The sequence below is a fragment of the Asterias rubens genome, chromosome 22 (genome assembly GCF_902459465.1).
Source record: "Asterias rubens chromosome 22, eAstRub1.3, whole genome shotgun sequence".
In the NCBI taxonomy this organism is placed as follows: Eukaryota; Metazoa; Echinodermata; class Asteroidea; order Forcipulatida; family Asteriidae; genus Asterias; species Asterias rubens.
Window position 1 is genome coordinate 8292372 of NC_047083.1, and position 14708 is coordinate 8307079.

At 38.1% G+C, this 14708-nt stretch overlaps 1 protein-coding gene across 2 annotated transcripts; it reads right to left on the reverse strand.

The window, feature by feature from the left end:
- Nucleotides 1-496: 496 nt before the first annotated feature.
- LOC117305294 (ETS-related transcription factor Elf-4-like) lies at nucleotides 497-13829 on the reverse strand. 2 transcript variants are annotated; one of them, XM_033790142.1, is made up of 9 exons: nucleotides 13602-13829; nucleotides 7032-7135; nucleotides 5351-5585; nucleotides 4993-5082; nucleotides 4031-4105; nucleotides 3471-3581; nucleotides 2719-3003; nucleotides 1899-2094; nucleotides 497-1411 (listed from the first exon to the last, which is right to left on the reverse strand). In XM_033790142.1, the coding sequence occupies exons 2-9, from the start codon at nucleotides 7056-7058 to the stop codon at nucleotides 1288-1290; spliced, it is 1143 nt and encodes a 380-aa protein (XP_033646033.1). In that variant the 5' UTR covers nucleotides 7059-7135; nucleotides 13602-13829; the 3' UTR covers nucleotides 497-1287. The 2 variants fall into 2 exon arrangements, with proteins under 2 accessions (XP_033646033.1, XP_033646034.1); XM_033790143.1 differs by having other exon boundaries at nucleotides 2719-2997; nucleotides 13602-13827.
- Nucleotides 13830-14708: the final 879 nt, after the last annotated feature.

Genomic DNA, 14708 nt, shown 5'->3' on the forward strand with positions numbered 1-14708 from the left:
CTTTTTTTTTATAGGATTTGAGGCATTGCATGGTGAGGTATCAATGTATATTTGGTTTGCGGTAACACCATGTGTGTATCTACTTGCCAGGTAGAGTTGTTCTTAGGGAACTGTCTTGCTTTATTCTACTGCCGCGGAGTAGATAATCGGAGGTTCGGGAGACTTCTCAGTTCTGAAAAGAACTGTCCTGCTTTTTAACTATTACCAGGGCGGATGGTATAGAAATTAGACTGGACTACTACTTTAGCTTATAGGATCGTAATTAACTGTACTGCCGCGGAGTCAGTTCTGAAAATTGGTCTCAACGTTTCGACTAGCTTGCTCTAGTCATCGTCTCTTTTTTTTCTTGCAACTTTTTTGTCAGCTCTACCAAAATAATACTTTTAAGCAGCTGTATGAATTTGAACAGAGTTGCTAAACACAGCAACATTTTGCTTGCCAGAGCAATCCCGTGAAATACCTTTAAATTATCTCGTAAGCGCTGTACAGGTTTTTACATGACACAATAGAAACAAAATATTCTCAAAATTAAAAACTACTACTGTTTGCTCAAAGTACTGTAATTTTATAACCAAGTAACTTAAACTTCAAAATATTTCGATCTTAATTAAAAAGTGATCGCAACCGTACAAAATGTATAAAAACGTGATTTAAAAAAATACTTCTCAAATTTTAACTCTACTTATCAGCTGACGTATACAAAACGTTTAGAAAAGGCAATTCAATTTGTTTAAGTTTATTAAATTTACATTTTTTTCTTCAGATAAATAAATTCTAAAAAAAAAAACATTAGTATGCCTTTTAATTTTTAATACCCTTTTAAATTTATATTTTTTTCAATATACTTTTTTTCTTAAAAAAAATAAAGTTATCTTTGTATCAAATCTGGCCTTCGTATAACTATGAAGGACCAAAGCTTTCTGAGTTGAAAGTTCTGAATAATAGCAACATCAGAAGAAGTCAGGCACTTTCAAGTAAAATCAAGTATAAAACAGTCGTCGGATTTCGTCTGCCCATAACATTACATGTATTCGTAAACCGGCGATCCATATAGTGGTATTTACAAAACAAAAACATTGTTCACGAAATAGCCGTTGATATCTGACTGGGTTCCAAGGAAATAGCCGTTGATATCTGACTGGGTTCCAAGAACCACAATTTCTTTAAAAAAAAAAAGATAAAAAAAGTAAAATAACAATAATACATAAAAGGGCAAATCAGTCGACATGAAATAGCCGTCAGTATCTGACGTAGACTTTCAACTTTGACCCAACCTTAGTCTCGACTTCAGGCGCTCTCTGTCTTTATCTCTAAGCCAGCGGCTTCCCTCCATCCAAGCGCCTTCTTGCCGAACTTGTAGACGAGTCTACGGCCGTCGACTCTCTCTAAAATCTCACGCTTGTAGTAGTACCTGATGAAACAGACAAGAAAAATACTTTCATTAACAATTTTGTTCATCAATGTTCAGGAAACTACTTAAAAAACTAGGTTGGAATGAATGTACTCTTCCACACAATCCCTTTATGATATGTTTCTTGAAAACCAGAGGATTGAAATGAATGCACTCTTCCAATAACTACTGATCCACCATCCCTTTACAATGTTTCTTGAACACTGGAGGGTCAGAATGCATGTACTCTTCTATGATGAACCATCCCTTTACTGTATGGTTCTTGAAAACTAGAGGATTGGAATGAATGTAATTCAAAGACCAATGATGTATCATCCCTTTATGATATGTCCATGTACTTCAAAACTGGAGGACAGAATGAATGTGCATGTCCTGCATAACCATCTATGTACCACCCCTTAAGTTCTTATGAAATCATTTTCAAGAAAAAAATCCTGTACAAATATGAAAGGTGTGATTTTCCATTTGGTCTAGTTCCTAGACTCACCTCATAGCTCGGCTTAGTTTCTCGTATGTCATGTGTGGGTTGTTTTTCTTCTGGCCCCACATCCTAGCAACAGCCTCTGAGTTAACGAACCGGAAGACGCCATCTTTTCTGTCCTCCCATCGAATGAACTTAGGGCAACAGTGATTATCCTTCAGCAAATCTCGTATGAACTCCCACAGATGGTTGCCACGCATTGCTACAACGAGAAAAATAGATAATTCATTTATCATTCATGCTAATTTTGTTTGCTTAGACAAAGACACTAAATTGCAGTCGTGAAGGCATTGTTAACCAAATTGCGAAGCTTATGGTGTGAACGCCTTCAATATCTTAGTTTTGAAAGTAAAGAAAAATTACCGAAGAGGGTACTGAAATATGCTGGCAAAAATTAAGGGAAAGCATAAAGGGAAATGGAAACCTCTCCAGGGCCGAGCATAACAAACTCATGCTTACCAGCAAAAGGCTACCAGCCAAATTACCATGTCATGTGTACTACCTGTAACTGGTATCCTGCTTATTGCTTAGCAGACAGTGTGGGAGCAATATTTTTATGCTTAAGCTGCTCTATGAAATTTGGCACAGTATAGTAAGATTTTAAATCTAGTTTGTAAGACACTGCTCTACGATGGCAAAGGTCGTAGGTTTGAATCCCACCTGAGCGAAATGCCTGTGGTATGTTTTCACGCAGAGTGCACAGTGCTAACACACATCGGTGTATGGGTAAACCGGTGCAACTTTCCGTCAACTCAATCTTAAAAACAGTTTAAAAAAATAATTTAAAAAAATCATGATTCCGAAATAAATTTTCAAGAAATCTCACCATCTCTCCTCCCACGTCCGCGTCTTGTTGTCACTTCTTCATCACTGTCCTCCCCACTGGTGCTGGAGTGCATCTTGCGTGGGCGGCCACGCCCCCTCTTGTGACAGCTCTTGTTTGTCACACCTCGAAGAACCGACAACTGTTTATCGACCGTTCTTCTCTGGTAGTTGTGGGTGCGGTGCTGTGGGTTGAAGCTAGAAGAAAGCGACAGGTAACCGTCGTCGGATGTTGCTGGGGAGTTAGGGAGGGTAAAGCTTGCTTCACTCTCGCTGTCGAATTCTGTTTCTAGTCGGAAGGGGGAGAGACATAAATAAGTTGCGAACCGATAAAAAGTTGGATCCTAGAAATAATACAGCATTTATAAAACGCACTTTATTATGTGTGAAATTCAAAGGCGCCGGTCTAGAACAAGGAGACAATCTCACTCGATATGTTCAGAGGCTAATCTGAAGAGATGGGTTTTGAGACTTGAGAGAAAGTTGGAATGAATGTAGGGTTTGAAATTTTGTATATATGGTGGGAGAATAAGAGAGGTTTGAGGTAACACAATGGTAAAAATATCTCTTTTGGGTAGTCTTGGCTCTGAAACGAACCGGTGGTTAAAGACCATAGACGTTTAAAATGAATTGACAGTTCACTTTTAACTTATGGCTTTTTCAAATAGTATAAATAATTAACAAGTTTTCTTTGTAAGTTTGGCAAAAAGGAAAAAAGAGCGTTGGTCAAAAGTTGAGTGGAACAGTCTCTCTCACCTTCTCCTGCCGAGTTATGTCCCGTTGGACGCGACGGTTCGGCAAGTGTCTTCAGGAAGTTCTCAACATTAGGCAATGTTTCGAAAGGTGCGTCGAAGGTTGATCTGTTCACTGGGGAAAAGGAGAAAAAAATCAAAATAAAACCAAATCAAATTTGAATTGAAAGTAAACCTTGATATATTGTTCACCTTTTTTTATGTAAAAAATTGCAAATTATTCTCTTAAATAGTTTGATAATACAGTATTTCGAAATACCCTGTTGAATACCGAGCTGTTCCTTCAAATACTAAGAACTGTGTTGTAATGTGGGCAGATTTGTCTTATAAAATGCTTTAAAATATCAAATATAAACAAAATATAAACAAGATCTAAAGTAATATGAACTATAGTAATGCTGGGAAATACTAAATATTCGAGTTGTAGTGTGGGCAGATTTATAAAGATTCATAAGTCGTCAAACGTTAAATAGTCTATACTTAAATATTACTTGTAGTTTAAATAGCAAATAACAAAATAATAAAAACAAGATCTTAAAAAATATAACATAGTTTTTAACATACCTTCATACGCACTGGGAGGGTATGACTGTTGATTCCAATTGGAAAAAGAGTCAGTAAAATCAGTAAATTCGGGTCCTGGAACGAAAGCAAAACATATATCTTTAGAACCCAAATCTAGTTTCAAGTTCTTTGTAAGTAAAAAGTTCCAAACTGACTCACTAGGATTTTTGGTTTCAAGACGAAAGTAAGAGTACAGTATCAAAAGAACTTTTTGTTTCACTCTATTGGTGTAAATAAATACTTTGTAATGATAACCCAGAACCGTGTTGGATATTTGAGAATAATTATGATGCATATTATGTAGCGTATGATGAAATAACGACCGAGATGTTTTAGGCTACACGCTGTACTTTTTCGTTTCAGTTCGTGTGTAAGTGGTTTATATTTTACTTTCATACGTGTCAGAATTGTTTCGTTTTACGCGTTAGTTTCAGCCATTAACTAAGTGGACCATGACCACTTGGTTAGTTGGATTATTATATTGTATATGTTTCATTTCATTTAAAGGAACATTACAGAATTGGTACGAACAAAAATTGTCTAAGATCACAGATTTACATAAAACTTACACAGTCTATTGATGGTGATAAAAGAAAACATCCCTTGAAATATTGTTTCTGTCTGAAACATCACATTTGATGAGATTAAAATAAAACTTATTTCACGTTTTGAGTTTTTTTTTCATTTTTTGTTTTAACGTCGATGTCACGCAAAATGTGTAATCGTTTGCTCGCCATTTTCTAGTGACCCAGATGGTCGATCGATCTCAAATTTATACAGGTTTGTCAATTTATGTATATGGTGCACCGTGGTGGATTTCATAAAGTCCCAGCAACTGTTTTGTTAGCAAAAAACATCTCTGCAATGTTCCTCGTTAAAACAAGTTTGTAGTTTAAAATTAGGTAGTCGATTCGTTGATCGATCTATTGGTAAATCTATTATTGATTATCGATTTGTCTTACCCTGCATAGCAGGTACATATGTCGACGTTCCAAACGGAGCATCACGAATGAGTCCTTCACAGAAGGGTTGGTCTGAAAAAGGCGAATACACTGCAAGAAAAAAAAAAAAAAAAAAAAAAACGGTGTAAACAATCGGAGAATCACAACAACAATAACAACAACAGTCGTTGCCAATTTTGATTCAGCTTCATTGGCACAACCATAAACGTTTCTCTTTAACGTAGAAAACAGCTCTTACACACAAACAAACAAACAAACAGTGAATCGCGAAATGGACAAGACAGACAAGACGAACCGTGACTTTACAAAATGCTGACCACAAAATGAGAAGAATGTGCTGAGAGTGTTGACTACTCACCAGTATTCATATTAAAGTTGTCACATAATGGCAAAAATTCCAAGTTGGGAACCACTCCGTCTTGGTATAACCCCTTATGGTGCCCGTTGGGTGTGGTCAGCTCTGCAAAGACCGGGCTGTCGGGCGGGGTCAGCATGCTCCGTTGCCCGTCGTCTTCTCCGCTAAGGGACACCCTCATCGCCTGAGGGAGGTCAGAGTTGAGGTGGGTGTGGTCGCCACACAGTTCGGTGAAGAGCTTTTAGGAGAAAGGGTTTGGAAACTTAGGTTGGGTGGCCGAAAACTTAGTTGAAAAAACTCTTGAAATGTTTACTTTTCTGTCCAAGTGGTTAATGACATTTGGTAATGGGTAATTATTTTGTTCCCCCTTTTCAGATTTTCTAGAAAGCTTTTGGGAGAATAGAGGGTTTGGAAACTTTGATTTGGTGGCTGAATATTTATTGCTAGAGAGACTCTTGGTTAGCAACTACTGCATAATTAACAAGTGACTTTTGCTCACACCTAAAGCTATTACATGTCAAATTTCCAGCTAAGCTGATTTGTGGTTTGAAGCCCAGATTTAATTAGAAAGATGATACTTTAAAATGTTAGGTTTCCAGAAAAAAAGTTTCAGTGAATTTCGTTGTTGTTGTCGTTGTTTTTGGTGGTTAATTTCTGTTTGTTTGTTTGTTTATTTGTTTGTTTATTTGTTTGTTTATTTGTTTGTTTATTTGTTTGTTTGTTTGTTGTGAGGGTGTGTGCAATGCACTAGCAGCTAAAACCACAGGTTTTCCGTTTCAGATCACCTGACGGAAACGCGACACCGTTTTTTCCCAATCCAGGTGTATCCTGTGTACAGGGCTTCTAATGAATAAACATAAGTGTCAGATCACGTGGCAATGTCCTACGTGACAAACCCCCGTCCCGTAAGCCCCGCCCCAATGGTGTAACACTGACCAATGGTAGGCCGCAACGCGCACGGCCGGAGCTTCTGAGTCTCTCATTGGATGGAGGAATAGTACTCACGAATGCGGGTATTGGGTGGGGGTTTAATCAAAGTTTTGTACGCAAAATTTACTTTCTTATAACATAAATATGCAAATATTAGTTTCTTACGACATGAACACGCAAATCTTAGTTTCGTACAACATAAATATGCAAATCTTAGTTTTGTTTACAACATGAATATGCAAATCTTAGTTTTGTTTACAACATGAATATGCAAATCTTAGTTTTGTTTACAACATGAATGTGCAAATCTTAGTTTTGTTTACAACATGAATTTGCAAATCTTAGTTTGTTTACAACATGAATGTGCAAATCTTAGTTTTTTTTACAATATGAATATGCAAATCTTAGTTTTGTTTACAACATGAATATGCAAATCTTAGTTTTTTTTACAACATGAATATGCAAATCTTAGTTTTGTTTACAACATGAATATGCTAACCTTAGTTTCTTACAACATGAATGTGCAAATCAGAGCGTTGGTTGTGGATTGAGAGGTTGTTTGTCAAAAGTCTAAAGATCTGACATTTAAAAACGAATAAATACAAAGTAAAGAGAGGAATTACATGCTACATGCAGAAAAATAAAGCTAGGCAAACGCTCTAAAGGTGGGCTACTTCAGTTTTGAATAAAATCTGATTATTATTATTGAGAGAGAAACAAAATTAAAACATAATTTTAAGGAAAGTTGACTTACCATATCGGTGGTGCACAAAGTATCCATATTTCTTTCGTGTTCGGTCAAGTCCAAAGAATTCAAGAATTCAAGAAGTTGGTTATCTGAAGGGGAGATAATGGAGTCTGGAAAACAAAAACAAACAGAGATCGTTCTTTAGTTTGGAGAAAACTCACCAACAACAAAATCTGTCGAGCTATGACCAACAGGTGGTATACAACACACTGTGTCTATAGTTGGTAAGACACTGCTCTAGAATTGCAACGGTCGCGGGTTTGAATCCCACCCGAGTATTTTGCCTGTGAACTCGGGAAAGTACTGAGTATACAATGCTCACACATCGGTTTGGTAAAACCAAAATTGCGTCTACTCACAGCTAAGCGATGAAACGTGTTTGAGAAAATCTCCGGTTACACAAGAATAACTGACACAAGCAAGGAGGTTAGTGTTGGGTGAAATACCAGAGCAAGATAGCTTGTACTGTGACACCAACATAAACACTAATGATGGTCCGCTAACTGGTGTCGAACAGCGGTAGAACGTTTCCCGTTACCACGACCACTGTAAAGTCTCATGCCGTCAAACACGCCCCACCCTAAACTAATGCCCAAACTAAAAGCTTCATTCCACAAGTTTCAAGTTTTCAATTTCAAGTTGTTTTTCGAAACATTGCGAGTGACATTTCGCCACATTGCTCAAAAGAACTTTGATTTATTAGTAACATACGTGGCGTGTTAGTAATTAATTGTGTAACAGGTCGTGAATAAAAACATAGTCATGAAAAGATTTTATTACTGATGACAACTTGTTTTCAACATCTCTCACTCTAAATGAAAAGTGAGCTCTTTCACTTTTTTTCTAGCAAAACCAAAAAACATGTTCCGATGATGGTTGGAATACAATCCAGTTTTGATGCAACAACCTTGTATAATGAACTCTCTCTATGCGATGTGGTTGTTCTGGAAAGAACCAGTTGGTCAACAACTTGACGTTTCGATCAGTACGCTCTAAATGTCTTCATTGGAATGCTGTATCATGTTGTTGATCAAAATAAACCATTGATTCTTCTCAGAACCAAGACAGCTTACAAACAATTTACAAATCACTCGCTGGGCCAAAGTTTCTTTTATTATTTTTTAGAAACACTCTTGTATAGTGTGAACAACGAACTGCGGGCCAAAAATGTTCAATGTTTACAAACAGAGTTCGTTTTAAAAATTACTTGCTGAACTTGCTGAAACAACACGAACTTTTTAAGAAATACTGCCTTGTTTTTATGTGCAATTCAAACGCTGGCCCCCGGCTAGACTTGATTCAAGTCTTAGATCGCGGTTATTCTTCTGCATCTCAGCCACAAAAAACGCTGTTTGTAGGGGCTATCAGGATGCCTAAAAGCCACGATCAAAGATTTGGAACCAAGTGTAGCCCCGGATTTATTTACAATGTTAAAAACTGTTCAACGGTGAACAGAGCAAAGTGTGCATATATATTTATATTTTCTTTTATCTAAGGGAGTCAAGATAATTTTGACAACTGTGACAAGGATTTTCTGTGGTCCTGTGGTTTCCTGTCGGGAAATGAGCAAAGGAAGTCCATCCTGGAAAGGAAGACTATACAAATTTAAAGGGGAACAAATAAAGAATATACTGGTTTCTTATTGATTGATTGATGGATTTATTTAATTGTTATTCAATTGAATCGTTAAATGAAGTAAAAAGCGATCCTATAAACTTATTCCAACCGATTTTCTGACTTTCCGCCTAGGTATAGTTAAAGAAGCTGCCGTCGATTTCACAAAGAGTTAGGACTCGTCTTATCTCGAGTTAGGACGAGTAACGCTTCCTAACTTAGGAACTATCTTAAGGTCTGCATGCTACAGTGCAGGGTTGGGACTCGTCCTAAGTCCTAAGATTAGTCTTAAGTTAGGAAGAGTTTTGTGAAATCGACGGCAGGACAGTTTTTTCAGAACTGAGAAGTCTCCCGAATTCCGAAAATCTACTCCGCGGTAGTAGAATATATAGCAAGACAGTTCCCTGAAGAGCAAACTCTACCTGGCAAGTAGATACACACCTGGTGTATACCGCAAACCAAATATACATCGTAGATGATAAAACTTGTGGGTTTTTTTTGCTCATAAATTCCGCGGAGATTGAAATTTTATGGAAAAATAATTAGACTGAGCTGACTTTTCCGCGAAATGAAACACCCAGAGACAGACTAAAATAAAAATGCACATCATGATGATTGTGTTTTCGGAAGAATTGTTTTTGAACTACAAAAGAGAAAGGTTACACTAGCAAAACAAACATAAATTTGAGAACAGCTTCCTGAACCCTGGGTCATTCCATGAAAAATTTCGCCTGTCATTTTTCCGGCGGAAATCCCCATGCCCTACTTCCCTACATCCTGTGAAAGGTGGCTCTAACGAGAGCTGGTTGGTTTCTATATCACCGACGTTTCGATGGTGTCTTCATTAATGTTTAGAACATCACGTTAATATTCACTATCTCTACCAAAGAGTTTGGTCAAAACTGGAAGAACACCGATGTGTGTTAGCGAAATAATATACTTGCATTATTCTACATTTCCAAACCAAACAAAATCAAGACATCATCCTCAAAACAATTCAAATTTCCAAGAAGAAACGGAACACGAGAAAAAAATTGTCACCACAAAATTGGTGCCACACTTAAAAAAGAGAAAAACAAACCAAAAATGTAATTTACCGACTATCTGCTCCCATTCTTCATTGTAAAGACAACTCGACTCTTGGTGAGTGGTATCGTTGATAGTCGAACAACACGCGTTGAAGTTTCGGTAAGCCATAACTGCAACAACCTCCTCAGACATTGGTCACTGGTCAGAATGAAGTGGTCAAGACTCTAGCCAGAGTTGACACCCCCAAGAAAGTGACCACGGGACGGATTTAGGGATTAGCATCTCTAGTTAATCCCAACCCAGGAATCAAGTCTGGACGACACCCTCAAGAACAGAGGGGTGTGATGTTAAAGGTCTTAATTGAGTGTCAATCAAAGTACGTCATCGCTTCACAATCACCCCCCCCCTCCTACCCCCCCCCCCCTCCCCACCACCAAAACTTCCTACAATAAAGCTAGAGCTAATCGTCCTTCATGGAAACACTATGCGTTCCAACAACCTCAATAAGACAATTAAAATCGCAACAGAGTAATTACATATAAGGACATATTTCTTTTTTTGATCGGACAATTATTGTGTGTAGGTAGAAGAGGTATTTATTTAGAGACCTGGATGATTCAATTGTTTATTGTCACACATATAAATACATACACAACATAGGCATACAGTAACGAACAAATAAACAGTATGCTGGTGTTTTATAAGTTGTGAAATGTGAATGACAAGGAAAGCCTTTAGATTGAAGTCAATTAATTGTTTTGATTTACATTTATAAATGTTTTCTCAAAGAATACGGGTTGCTTTTCTCCTAAAAAAAAACACATTTTTAACTACCTGTAAAGTCTTTAGACGTAGTATTCGACACTTAATCTGTGTGAGAACACCACAATAATCGAGTGTGTCTGATCTTGCTTTGACCTGGCGCACATGCCTAAGTGTGCAACCTTTGACCTCAGAAGTATTAAATATTAAAGAAATCGATTCCCACGAATATCTTACACAAAAAAAAGAACTTGAGCAAGAACTTCAGGTTGATTTCATATTCACTACCTTTCCGGAGACCGAGAAGAAAACAGAACAAGGGGAAACAAAGGGTCTCCATTCGGGCATTCTACTCTAAAGACTGTGGTGCTCCACCAGGAATTTGGTATAACAATCTATAACTATATAAAGACACTTTGAGGTGTGGTGATGTGAACACATAGTGCACTAGTTGGTTTTGATATAGGCCCTACTTCAAAAAGGCTAAGGTATGTTCTTAAAGGCAGTGGACAATATTGGTAATTGTCGAAGACTAGCCTTCACAGTTGGTGTATCTCAACATATGCATAAAATAACAAACCTGTGAAAATTTGAGCTCACTTGGTCGTCGAAGTTGCGAGATAATAATGACAGAAAAAACACCCATGTCACACAAAGTTATGTGCATTCAGATGCTTGATTTCGTGACCTCAAATTCTAAATCTGAGGTCTCGAAACCAATTTCGTGGAAAATTACTTCTTTCTTGAAAATACGTCATTTCAGAGGGAGTCAATTCTCACACCATGGTATACTACCAACCTCTCCCCATTACTCGTTACCAAGAAAGGTTTTATGATAATAATTAGTTTGACTAATTACCAATAGTGTCCACTGCCTTTAACTACAGGGACAAAGGAAAGGACAAACGATGTATCCACAGGTATGCAAACAGTAGAATGTGTGTGTTGAAAGATGTGCTTATTACGTGTATTCGCACGGGGGCTGAACTTTATTTCGAGAACCGAAACATGTCTTGTCGTTGAGGGCGAGATTTGCTATCAAAGGCAGGAGGTGTACAGCTCTGTCACGTGTAACCAGTCAGTGATAAGGTTTTGATGGTATACAAGTCATGAATATTCATAACTAAGATTACGTACAAAGATTACTAATCATCGTTTTAGCAAAGTTCTAAGTTAAAGGTATTAATACAGGATTGCTAAATTGTGTATAAAACCTTACTTGGTAACGAATAATGGAGAGGTGTTGATAGTATAAAATATTGTGAGAAACAACTCCCTCTTTAAGTAATGTAGTTTTCCAGAAACAAGTAATTTTCCACGAATTTGATTTCGAGACCTAAGAGATTTTAAGGTCGCGAAATCAAGCATTTGAAAGCAGTCAACTGCAAGTGACGGGTTTTTTTTCTTTCATTATTATCTCGCAACTTCGACGACCAATTGAGCTGAAATTTTTACAGGTTTGTTATTTTGTGCATATATGTTGAGATACCAAGTGAGATTACCAATAGCGTCCAGTGTCTTTAAACTACCAAGTTATCTCACAATATTAGAGTATGGGGCTGTCCCAGATTACGCAATAGGGGGGATTAGGCAAAGCAAATATCGATTGCGTATGATTAGAGAGCAAAGGACTAGTCCTCTCTAGGGTCTGATCAAGATTAAAGCAACAGTCCTGGTCATGAAATTTACAGTTCTGTCACTGAAGGTTTAAGGTAGAATTTGAAATTGCATGGTGGAAATACGAAATAGTAAGGTTTGCATGCAGTAACACATGGTACACGATTATGATTTGAAACTTTGCATGGTGGAGAAACAACTAGTGAGGTTTTCAGTAACACCATGCGCATGAGCGAGTAGGATTTGAAACTTTGCATTGTGGATATACAATCTAGTAAGGTTTGCGGTAACACCATGTACATGAGTAGGATTTGAAACTTTGCATCGTGGAGATACAATCTAGTAAGACTTGCAGTAACACCATGTACATGAGTAGGATTTGAAACTTTGCATTGTGGAGATACAATCTAGTAAGGTTTGCAGTAACACCATGTACATGAGTAGGATTTGAAACTTTGCATTGTGGAAAGGTAACTCCATGTCAATACAGTATTGGTTAATCAGTTGGGGTGGTTCTGAAAAGAACTCGCTCTGATCGTCTTCTTGAAAACCGGTGTTTTGCACACTACAACCGTCCCGTAGGAAGCTTTTCAACAGCTAGCTCAGAACGCCTTGTAACAAGACTAACACAGATTGACATTGGGGTCATTGTGCCCTCATAAACGCTTTGTTAGAAGCCTAGCATGTACGAAGTGTATAGAATCTGGATCCTTTACATTAGAAAAGTTCGTGGCACATAGTTGGAGTGTTGGAGCATACAAGTTGTTTGCGTTAGGTTATCCAAGCATGACTGCCACCCACCAATAACACCAAATACACGTTCCATGTTACATTGATACTTAACAGACAGCCTGCACACAGACCGCGTTGCACTATGGGTAGAAGACATAGGCAACATAGCTTTACATCCATAAGTAATAAACTTAGACTTTTCCCATCCCAGTAGTGTTCTAGTCACTAGAGCATTGGCAGTTTGCCTAGAAGATCATCGTATAATATGCGAAAGACATTTTAAAATAAACTTTACACTTAATTGACAATTTAAATCTGAAAGAATTCTCAGAGATGCGGTTTGTACACCCATGGTACACCTATGTTCCGACACCCCCCTATGTTCCGATACCCCTATGTTCCGACACCACATAGTGTGCTTTTAAATCCATAACCCTAACCCCAATGCTGGGCTGTCGGTACTCAGACGGAGCATGAAGGAGTGTCGGAACACGGAGCAGACATCATAGATGATGTTGCAAGTGACACTGTTCTTAAGACCTTGTCACACGAGACAACTTTTGCAGGCAACTTTGAGGCAACGAACTGCAGTGCAGGTCACAGGGCCACTTTGGTAGCACACGATTAACTTTTTAAACAATGTGCATTGTATTACGATCCCAAAGTAAAACATGTGAACATTCAGATGTTAATACCTTTAACATTGTCACTTTTTATTTCTTCACAACAAGCTTCTTGGAGATTCTGGGTGCCTGTAAAATTACCTCGTTTGACATGGCCCTGAAATCAAAAGAAGACTAGGAATTGTATTGTAATACTCACTTGTGCCTTTTGCAGAAACTGGGAGTAACAGTGAAATAAACTGGTTGTTCCTAGTCGGGTCTGCTTGGTGACGTCAGGTAGAGAGAGTCGGTAAACATTAATATTTTTTAGATCAAGCTCCTTCTTCGATGTGAGAGAGAGAGAGAGAGTTTTGTACAGATGTTGATGGTTCAGGCGCCAGAATCTTTATACTGGAATTTGAACCTTCCTTCCTAGTTTTGTGAACTCCGCTCAGCGAGCTGTGGTGCGTGCTTTTGTGTTGTGTGTGGTGTACAAATACATTGGCAAACATGGTACTTCAAGGGGGATTTCCCTTCACGTAAACATGATGTCAGCGTATTCAGTATAGCTAGCGATCTGATTGGTGGATTGATCATTAGTAGGCGTTGCTTATGGGGATACAATAGCGCTACCCAGCTCTGATTGGTTGACTGACATAATCCAGTGTGTGATGTCAGGTTCTTTCTGTGAATAACTAGGGAGTTGTTTGTGTGTCTACTGCGCAGCGTATGATGATTCTATTCGAAGCGGCCCCTTGGTCCATGGATGCCAAATAAGGGAGTTTCACAACAAGTGGTGCGAGAGATAAGCGAGTTGGGTAGAGCATGAGCGTGTACTTTTTATTGATAAAAAATGCAGCGCCTTCAGGCTAGACGTGTGATAGCGAACTGCTGTCAGGATTTTGTTGGTCGTCGTGGTACTCGACACCACGGTTGTTTTCAACCCCTCTACAGCAGGCCAAACTGTAACCGAAGGGGGTAGCCCTTAATTCCCCAAAATTATTCTGCTGTTAAAGGTGTCGTGCAAGATTGGTAGGGCTGGCAACTTAAATAGTCGCGGGTAGAGTTCATGCTTTGTGTATCAGCCATTGATATTCTATAGGCCTACATGAAAAAACATTTAAACAAATATTGGGCTTAATTCATTTTATGAGTCAGGAGAAGATAGAAAAAACCATGCAAATTTCCAGCATGTTACTGTAAACATGTACAATAACCTTAAAGACACTGCACACTATTGGTAATTGTCAAATACTAGTCTTCTTACTTTGTGTATCTCAACATATGCACAAAATAACAAACCTGTAAAAAGCTCAATTGGTCGTCG

What these genes read in the sequence shown, in the direction of transcription:
- LOC117305294 (XM_033790142.1), bottom strand. Translation starts at nt 7,058, where the DNA reads ATGGATACTTTGTGCACCACCGATATG. An exon ending in CTTTGTGCACCACCGATATG is followed by an intron (nt 5,586 to 7,031) that starts GTAAGTCAACTT and finishes TTCTCCTAAAAG; the next exon opens with CTCTTCACCGAACTGTGTGG. An exon ending in ACATAACTCGGCAGGAGAAG is followed by an intron (nt 3,004 to 3,470) that starts GTGAGAGAGACT and finishes CCTTCCGACTAG; the next exon opens with AAACAGAATTCGACAGCGAG.